This window comes from Columba livia, chromosome 3 (genome assembly GCF_036013475.1).
Source record: "Columba livia isolate bColLiv1 breed racing homer chromosome 3, bColLiv1.pat.W.v2, whole genome shotgun sequence".
Lineage (NCBI taxonomy): Eukaryota > Metazoa > Chordata > Aves > Columbiformes > Columbidae > Columba > Columba livia.
Genome location: NC_088604.1, coordinates 47,023,517 through 47,033,407, shown reverse-complemented (window position 1 = coordinate 47,033,407; position 9,891 = coordinate 47,023,517). Strand labels below are relative to the sequence as shown.

The 9,891-nt window shown below is 41.1% G+C and overlaps 1 protein-coding gene across 1 annotated transcript; it reads left to right on the top strand.

Annotated features, from left to right (window-relative positions):
• Nucleotides 1-3,186: 3,186 nt before the first annotated feature.
• On the top strand, nucleotides 3,187-7,934 carry CD24 (CD24 molecule). The gene is made up of 2 exons (XM_065056628.1): nucleotides 3,187-3,452; nucleotides 5,939-7,934. The coding sequence occupies exons 1-2, from the start codon at nucleotides 3,384-3,386 to the stop codon at nucleotides 6,119-6,121; spliced, it is 252 nt and encodes an 83-aa protein (XP_064912700.1). The 5' UTR covers nucleotides 3,187-3,383; the 3' UTR covers nucleotides 6,122-7,934.
• The last annotated feature ends 1,957 nt before the right edge of the window (nucleotides 7,935-9,891 follow it).

The following is a 9,891-nucleotide window of genomic DNA, read 5'->3' as shown; positions in this document are numbered from 1 at the left end:
GGGCTAACCAAAACAACTTTGTAATATAGGTGTGACCCAGGTGAGTACTGAGAGCTGCAGTGCACTCTAGAGTGAGGTTTAAAATGGGTGAAAACCCTGGGATGGGCCACAGGGTGTAACAAGTTCTAGTCTATGTACAGCCAAGGAGAGTGAAGAGCTGGTTGGGAGCACAGGATCCAGTGATTCTCATTGGCAATTGATGCTCCTAAAATATTTAAGCCTAGATGGATCAAGATTGGCAGCTAAAAGGTGAGACCAAATGAATGGTTAAGTCAAAATTAGTTCTTATTAATACCACTCAATGCCCTGGCTACACTTATTCGGCTAAAGCTTGTCCAAATTTAAATACATTACTTACACATCTCAGAGAATACTTCTCTGTTTCCTTTTATAGATGACTAAGTTTTGTTTGTTTGTTTGTTTTTGATTTTTGTTGTTTTTGTTTTTCCTGCCAGTCCTTTTAGCTGATCTTGTTTGCTAATGCGTTATTGTTTTGCTTCTGATCACTGGACTGAAAGTTATGACTATTACAAAGTTCAATCAACTTACAAATCACTGGTGGAATATACAGATGAACTTAAATTTAACCCAAAAGATCAAAGGAGTTTTCTCTCTTCTCTTTGTTTTCTCATCAAATATTACGTATTTACTTGAGAGAGGTGCAGAGTACCATTCTGGCCTAGAAAAAATAAAGGAAGCAGAACAACGAGGATTTAACAGTAATATTTAACAATATATCTCTGTATCATGAAAGTTCTTAGAGCACACTGCTAGCAAAGGATGTTTAATGGAGAGAGTATATTGTCTTCTCTGACTGAAAAAAAATCAGAAATGCCTTTTGGCCACCAGATAGCAGTGCTTCACTTTGTACAGTTCTCAACTCAATTACAGTGTTTCTCATCTTGTAGAAAAATCCATATGTTTGGTCCTGGTCTCTTGCTCAGATATATCTTCTGCAGACTTCATTATAGGCTTCAGCTGAAAAAAAGTAAAGGTTTTGGAATTAGGTGTGCAGATGATTTATATGTTTGGGAGGAATCAATAATATTGCGGCTTTCCTGAATGGGGAGAGTTGGTTGTAGAAATATAACGGAACATAAGCACTATAATTATAATTTCCAATTACAAAAGTTTCAAAGAAAATCTTGGGCTTAAACTATCTTTAGCACTTTTCCCTTGCTGCCAGTACATTTCCTTATTTGCATTAGTATTTTAGGAATATTTCAGACAGGCATGTTTTTTAGCCTCAGAACATAAACTTTACGTAGTTGTATTATTTCAGTAATTTATAACTTCTGCCAAATGTTTTAAAACATTTGCATTTTTCATTAGTTAAACGGCTATTCAAGGAACAAACTTTAAAATATTTTTAGAAAAGAAGAAAGATATCCCCCTTTTCACTGAAACTTGTTAAAATGCCAAAAGTGCAATACACTATATAATGATAATTAGCAGCTGTATAATTTTGTTTTGGTTCATGTCACCTTACAAGAAGTGTGCATCATCCTCATTTTTTCACATAGTTCCGGGAAAGAGCATCTGATAGTTATTCCCTCATCCTCATCTGTTGCAGCTTTGACATTAATGTGTCTCAGCTGCTGCTCTAACCTGCAACAGCCAGTCATGATCCCTATGGGACCAAGCAACAGCTGTATCACTTCCTTTTCTCCCAAGCAAGGTGGAAGAGATTAGAATGGAAACCATCTGTGTTGGATCTACGCTAGGATGTTCTTTGCTTTGGCCACCATAGAACCCTGACCTTCATTTTGCGTCTCCTCCAGGGGCTCTGGTTTGGAATGGTCTGAGCCCTCACTTTGTCACTGTGATTCATGTGGCTTCTCTCACAGGGAACTTCACCTTTCTGTAGAGTTAGGCGTGTCTCCTGAGTGAAAAGGTGACCTTCCTTCTCATTTGTGATTTCATTTTAATTGTGAACTGGACTCTGACTATGATCAGGGATTTATAAAAAATAGGGAAATGTTACTTCAGGAGTGCTTCAGTCTTTGTGCAGCTCTCAGAAGACCTTTCATTTAGGTATAGAATAAGGACCGATATTTTGGGTGGCACAGCTTGCAAAATGCCTTTATTTCTGTAAATAAATAAATAAATAAATAACTTTGTCAGGCATTCTGAAGTAATTAGTGTGAGACTTGGCTTAGAATGATACATTTTGCCTACCACGAATCCCAGCATCTGGTTCTGTGGCTCATGCACGTACTTCCTGTGCTTTGGGACCAAGTTCTAGCAATGGCCCTTAGAAACTCCTGCAAAGTAGTCCTGCTCCTGGAAATGGCAAATAGGTTAGGCAGTGCTGAATGTGGATGTCCCTTCACACTTTGTTCTAAGATAAACATGAACACAGCCAATTTTAAAATCTATTGATCTGAGCTAACAGGACCTTTCCCTCTTCTTTTAAATTGAAATAACCACTTTGTCACAATAAAATCAGCACATCGGTGTCTCTTTTTGTAGTTTATAAAGCAGACACAGACTATTTTTGTTAATTTGCCTGTGCACTGAGACACCTGACTGCTTTGGTGAGGCACTGGCACAATCTGTCTTCAGTCTGTTAAGGGAGGAGATACAATACAACTACAGTATTTGCTGTGCCAGAAGCAGAAACCCTTCATACACAGAGGCTACAGCTGGAAGAACCTGCTGTTCCACTTGTTACACAGGTCTCCTGCTCTTTAAGAAATAATGGCAATAATAAAATATTTAGACCCAAAGAGTGCTTGAAATTGCAACCTGTGGTCTGAAGCCTGAGCACTAGTGGTAAGGCAGCTCTGAACAGGGCGGGATCTTAACTTCTCAGCCTTTCACCCACTGTTCCCATCATGTGGAGATACTCGCAGTCTTCTTTACCTTTCCTTCTCTCACCCATTATTTGTTTTTTTTAAATTATATTTTGTTTTATAAATAAAAAGCCGGATGCTTTCATAAGGAATAAGCGTTTCTCTAGAGTGACTGCCACTCAAGCTCTGCCACCCTGTGCCAGTCCCTCAGCACCGCAACACGACGCCGGCAGTAGACAAAGACACCGTGGTCTGCGAGACCCTAACGAGAGAGAACAAAGCTCCGGGGTCTGTGGAAGCGATGCCGGCCTGACCCGAGCGCGTCGCGGGCACCACCGCCCGTCTCGGGGAGGAGGAGGGGGGACAGGGGCCGAGGGAGAGGCCACGACTTGCCGGGGCGGCGGCCACGGAGGGCGGGAGCAGAGGTGTGGGGAGGAGGAGGGGAAGGCGGTGGCGGGGCGTCACGGGAGCCCGCGCTGCCATAAAAAGGCTGGGCGCGGCAGAGCGGCGCATCTCTCTTGCCCTCAGCTACAGCAGCCCGAGCACCATCACCAGCGCAACCCGCGGTGGGACAGCAGCGGACGGGCTATGGGGACGGCGCTGGCGGTTCGGCTCGGTCTGGGGCTCCTGCTCCTGGCCCTCCTCCTACCCACGCAGGTGAGCATCGGAGAGGCTCGGCGCTTCCCCACCGCCGGCCCGAGCGTGAGGGACGGGAAAGCGGCCGCACCGAGACCCCTCCCCAGCCGCCCCGTGGGGCCGTTCGATGTGCCGCCGGAGCCCACCGGGTGACCGTGGGTGACGGGCGGCTTCCTCACCTCCGCCCTGGGGCCAGAACAACGAAGACGGGCAGCCCCGTCTGGGGAGGGGCCGCGCCGCCGGCGGGTGGGTTCGGCCTGCAGCCCCGCGGGGGACGGGGCAGGGCAGGCCTTGCCGCCGTGGGCTGGCGGTGGCGTGGGTTTCCCCGGTCGAATTGTAACAGGGAAGCTGGGAGTTAGCCGCCTTTCTTCCCGTGGGATCCTCGAGGGAAAGGCGCTGAGCCGTGGCGGAGGTGCGTTAGTTTTCCCGCCGAAAAGAAGCGGAGCAATCCCCACAAACCCGATTTAGCTCCCAGTTTTACAGCCGGAGGACAGTGAGACCCTGGTCCCAGTGTCCCCCGAAGCCTATAGGGCTTTGGGTCCCGTCCTAGGGCTCGCGGGGAGCGGAAGGTTTACGGTCTTAAAGCCAAGACCTCAGTGTCTTGCTGCCGTGCTGGCCCAGCCTCGCCCTTGGTGCAAAGGCGATTTGCCGTACTGTGAGCAGCTCCCACATCAGTGTATTGTTCCTAGAGACCACCTTTTGAAAAGGGTCAGTCACACAATATCATAAAAATAAACAACAAAGAAATTGCTGGAGACCGTTTTAATTTCTCCCAGCACCTTCTTTGTTTGTAAGGGAGGGCACTATCCTTTCTCCTTTGTGCTCAGTGCAGTCTCACCCCTTGGCAGCGATGAGAGCAGAATCAGATCCTTTGGGTTACTGGTATTTGTCACATCTTCACTAAGATGATCTGTCTGGAGTCCCATCTACTCTGACGTTGGGGAAACTTGGCTCTAAGCCCTTTCTCTTCCACAAAACAAACAAAGAGCCACAAAAAACCCCCAGAAACTAGGCTTTCTGTTTAAAACAAAGAAAACCTTAAAAATATATAATTGAGTGTAAAACAGCAGCAGAGACTCAGATGTTGTAGGAAGACCGAAGAAATTCCAGGGCTGGTTGGGACTTGCCTTGTATCCAGCTTGAGGGTTATTAACTCCACAATCCATTATTGATAACTTTTGGACTGGTTTCAACAGAAACTTCCACACAGCGGTTTTTATCCTGCAGTCCTAAATAGCTTCCAGCATGTTGCTGGTTGCCAAAAACCCTAACTACCAGAAGCTCTATACTATCCTGATATTTTTCTATTGTATGTATATATATATAATTTTTTTTAGTAGAAAATACTTAAAATACTCATGCAATTTCCTAATAAATTTAACATTGACTTCATGGCTTCAGCATTGAGGGACTCTAATTATCTTTTCTGCTAAAGAAAATTTTCTCAGCAGCACTAGAAATATGAGATAAGGACACCTTCTATGGAGAGTATTTTTTAAATTAACTGCTCTTCAAAAAAAAGTCTGACAGGGCTTACCAGAAGGTATAATACAAGTTTGTTGCCACAGAGCTGAAGCCAAGCTTCCTAAACTACATGTGTTTTTGGGGAGCAGATATGCAATTCTTGCCCTTGTTTTTCATCCTTGTGTATCACATCTTTTTTCACTGGAAGAAATGAACATCAGTTAGCTTAGCTTTGAAAGTTTTCCTGTGTGTGTAGGAAATAGCTTGATATTGAAGTTACATGGGGTGCAAATTTTTATGTGCAATCCCTATAATGCAGAGTTATGGGGGAAAAATATTTTTTTAAAAAAAATTTTGCCTTTTGTCATTTTTATTAAAGTATGCTAATATTACATGGTCTTTCCACTGCATATTTGTTTGCTCTAGCGTGCCGATAGGTTATGATTTAACCAGTTGAGTTCCCTTGTGCTAAGTTGTGCAGTTCAGTACTACCACAGCAAGATAAGAGACAACGGAGCCTGAAATATTAAGTCCACTCATATAAGCTCCACCATTGCTTGAAAAGAATCTCCAAACCAGCTGCAGAAACAGCATCAATAGGTTCTTCAATGTTGTTTGTTCATATTTTTGTTTGTGGCTTAGTCTGCAAAGACTAAGATTTGTCTTTGCATAGTTTTACATTTGCATTTTATTTTTCTTTCAGTGTGAGGTCTTTTGAAACCTACTGCTCTATTTTATCTTTTGTTTCAGTTCAGACTATTGATGAAGTGGTAGTTATGTAGCAACAGAAAAACATTTAGAAAAATGTTAGATTTATTTCTTTAACAAATTCCGTGCACGTACTTCAAAATGTCTTTGTCCTTAACTGCACAATGAAAGAGGCATGAGCAATTGTGTGTATTGTATCTCAATAGTGACTGAGTAGTGCTACACATCGTTCTTTACTACTAATCTGTCTTCTCATTTAAAAAAAAAAAAAAATCAACCAAACTCACAAAATCTCCTTTTTGTTATTTTTTTTTTTCTTCTCCCCTGCATTCTAGATCTACTGCAATACCAATGGAACAAGTCCAACACCTTCAAACAATTCTTCAAGTTCCATTTCTCTGTCAACTGTCACAAATTCAGTGAACAATACCACTGCTCAGGGACATGGAAATTCCCTTCACTCAGCCACAAGTCTTCTTTTCATTCTTTCAGTTTCTCTTCTGTATTTTTGCTGTTAAGAGACTCTGGCATGGAAATGGCTACCACTCCCCACCCAGTTTCCTGAAGCCATCTGAGATGGCAAGATCTCCAGCCCAGCATGAAAATAAATCAGTCCAAACTCTACATCAAACCAGCTTGGTTCCACTCCATACTCAAATTAGTACCAGTCTGACCTAGAGAAGCACTCAGTATTCTGACTTTCCAAAGCAGACCGACTTCAGCAAGGAGGTAAAATGATGAGCTCTTTCCCCAGATGTGCTGGAATTTGAGAAACAAGATGGAAACAAAAAGAAACAGTATTGACAACCCCTGATTTAAAGCTGAGAAGAAATGCAGTGTCATAATAAGGATGGATGATAACACTCTAAGAAAAAAGGATAGAGGGTTTATCTACCATTTAGAATAAGGACTTAAAGAGATTTTTTTTCCCCCATTTAAATTAATTAAAGCCAGCCGGCTCAGAGAACCAGTAGAAAAAGCTCGAGTGGTTCTGTTTCTTGCATAGCCTATACAGTTACAACCTATGGATACTAGGATGTACACAAAAGAAACAAAATATCACTGAAAATGGATTTCTTCTAGATTTAATTTGTATTAAACTGTTACAAGGCTAAAATAGATAACCAAATTTTTGTAAGAATTCTCTTATTTAACTTCTGAGTTCTAACCAAATGGCTAGCCAGGCAGGGCTAGTTTTGAAATGGCTAAAACCCACCAGTTCTCATAAGAGTTGAATTATTTATGGTGGGAATTTGAATTTGATGTTTTATTTAAATTGATTGTATATTAAACCATATGTGCCAGCAGGTGTGGAAACATTTGGAAAGTACCAGGAGCTTTTTGTAAATGAAGTTCAGAAAAAGAAGTCAAGGGACAGCCATCTCCTCTTTCCCCTACTTCTCCTCCCAGGTTCTACAAGTTGTATAAGTTCTTTTTGCTCCTGGAACTTTCCCTAATTATGAAGGATTTATGGAATCTTTTGAGTAATGTTTTAGTGCTGCTTGGTTTCTTTCTTTTTTTGGCACAAGGTGAATAACTTACTGTTTGTTTTTTTTCTGAAGAGTTTTAATTGTGATAGTTTACTTTAAACATGGGCTAATATTTGCGGTGGGGAGAAGGAATGGGGAGAGGAGAGCAAAACGCCAAAAATAAGAAATTAAATGATCAGGTGTTGGAATACGAAGACTGGAGTCTTAATCATTGAATTTAAAAGTTACCTTTGTAAATACTACTTTTTTAAAATTTTCTGAGTCAAAATTGCTACACTTGCACAGATTGTTTCTGTATCATCCAACACTTTAGGTAATAGTATCTGGTATTTGATCAAAGCAAGCTTTGTTGAGGAGGTTTGACTACCTTGATAATACCTTGTCAGAAAAAAAGATAATGTTGATATGATCACATGTGACTATTCAGGGTCATATCACTGTATAGATATTTATCTCAGTATAAGATCATGTCAAACATGAGTGGCTCTCTAATTTTTTTAATATACATCTGTCTTTCAGTCACATTACCACCAATCCAGAGTACCATATATTAATAGCAAACTAACACAAATTCATGCCAGTGAGTGTATGTGGACATTTCCTTATGCTTATCATTTGTATCCAGTAAAATGTTAATGATTGTATTTTTGTGTTTGTGTAATTATGCTTTGATTTATTAGCTACTGATTTTCATTGGAAAAAAACCCAACTGTAAACAGTGGACAGGCATTCTAGATGCACTTCCAGACTCTTCTACAGAAACTTGTAATTTGCCTGCATAAAGTGAATGAACTGTTAAGCAAGACTGTATATGTGATTAAAAACCTCAAGTTGTAGAAAAGCTGAAGTGTAATTAGTTTTATTTCTCTGTAAGGTTTAGTGACACCGGGAGTCTGAATTCTACTCTGGTATTAGTGGGTGAGGCTTGATTAACATCTCTAGTGACTGTAGTAAGGTTTCCATACTTCTTACAGCCTCTTCCCTTTCAAAGTGTTATGCTTTCATTTTAGACAAACAGTGCTTAAACAGGTTTTTTTTGTTGTTGTTGTTTCTTATTATTGCAATGAGTTATTTTCCTTATGGTGGCTAAAGCTGTTTTGCAACTTCTGGTTATCAAGTATGTGAATTAACTGCCTGAGGTCTCCAACTCCCACAGACTCTATTAATATAGCAAGAATATCCTAATAATTCAAGTTTCACCATACTTGATGAAGGACAGGGGCTGGAAGAAGTAGGAATTTGTGCAATATTTTGCTGAAAAGCAAAAAAAAATCCTAACTGGATATGAATTCAAAACCAAATAGTTACAGTTAATGACATTCCAAAGTTGCTCCTTTCTATATTGGCTCAAGGATATTCCGAGTGATTACTTTTACTCCCTAGATGTGGAGAAATGCGTTTAAAAGTGCCTGGCTACCAAGGCGTGCTGTCTTCTACATTTTTCAGTGGGAAGGAGTCCCCTGGTGAGGCCTCCTGAGGCTGCGGAGGGAAGGCAGCACGGCAGCCCTTTGATTGAGTTCCTTTTGCTTTTCCAGTAGGCCGAACAAACCCGGGGAGCGGGATGAGTTGATCAAAGCTCAACTGTTTGAATGGGCCTTGGAATCTGCAGGGGGTATCGGAGCACATTGTTTCCTTGTTTTAGCTTCTCTCTGAATGCTCCGGCAGAAAGCATGAAGAGAAAATATTACACCAATCTGTTACCTGACTGTGTATCTTTTGTTTAACAAAAACATACTCTCTACAAAGAAAATACTGTCTACAAAGAGAGAGATGGAGAACAAGAAAGGCTGCAACAATGGTTCTTAATTCTATGATGTACCAGTAAATAAATGAAGTATAGGTATGTGTTTGAAGTTTTGCTAAATATTCAGACGCATTTGAATAAGAGGCTTAATTGGTAGCATTTTTTTTTTAAGAAATAGCGCCAGATTGCTTTTTAACAGCCTCTAAGCATATTCATGTTTTCTTGAATTTTTGAGTTTTTGCCATACCAGATGAGTGGTTTTAGAAAAATAATCTGGTAACCTTTGTTCTGTTCCATTCCATCACAGAACAATGGAATTGGTGATAAAGATATCCACCCAGGGAAAGAGGATGGAATGGATTTATTTAACAAAATGGGAAGGTGGGAGGGAAAGGGGGAGAATGGAGCCTATGCACTTCAGGACTGCTTAATTTTTTAAAATTTACATATGCCTCTCATGAGTCTGCCCAGCTGGACTATGTCTGGATAACGTATACTGCAATGACTCTGAAACAATTATTCTTCTGTTTGATGCATGGTACTGCTTTCGTTGTAAACATATGCTAGCCACATATGTCCTGAATAAAGTGTAGTGTTATTTGAATGAAATAGCCTAAAACGAGCACTTAAAGTTTGTGTGCAGCCTACTGTTCCTTCCTTCACAACATCATATTCTGAATAGCCCTTAAGTTTTTTCACACTGCAGTTTTCAGCTGGTTTAGAAATCTGCAGGGACTTTGGATGAACAACTTCTATTCAACAAAAATCTCCACAAGGTGAAGGGTTTTGGGCCAGATCCAATGCAGTTATTCCCGTAAGGTTTTGCTAGTGGCTTCCTTGTTTTCAGCAGGATGAAATCACCTACCCTGAGCCTTTCTCCCCATGTGAAGGGCAGAGTGTGTGGTGCTGCTCTATCACGTTAAGGATGGCCCCACTTTGTCTGCTGGGAGACAGGATGTTATTAATATCTCAATAAATGTCTTTTCAAATGAACTCAGGACTATTTGGACAAACCATTCCCAGCTTTTAGCCTGATCCCTCAAACACTTAGGAT

What these genes read in the sequence shown, in the direction of transcription:
- CD24 (XM_065056628.1), top strand. Translation starts at nt 3,384, where the DNA reads ATGGGGACGGCGCTGGCGGTTCGGCTCGGTCTGGGGCTCCTGCTCCTG. An exon ending in CCCTCCTCCTACCCACGCAG is followed by an intron (nt 3,453 to 5,938) that starts GTGAGCATCGGA and finishes CCTGCATTCTAG; the next exon opens with ATCTACTGCAATACCAATGG.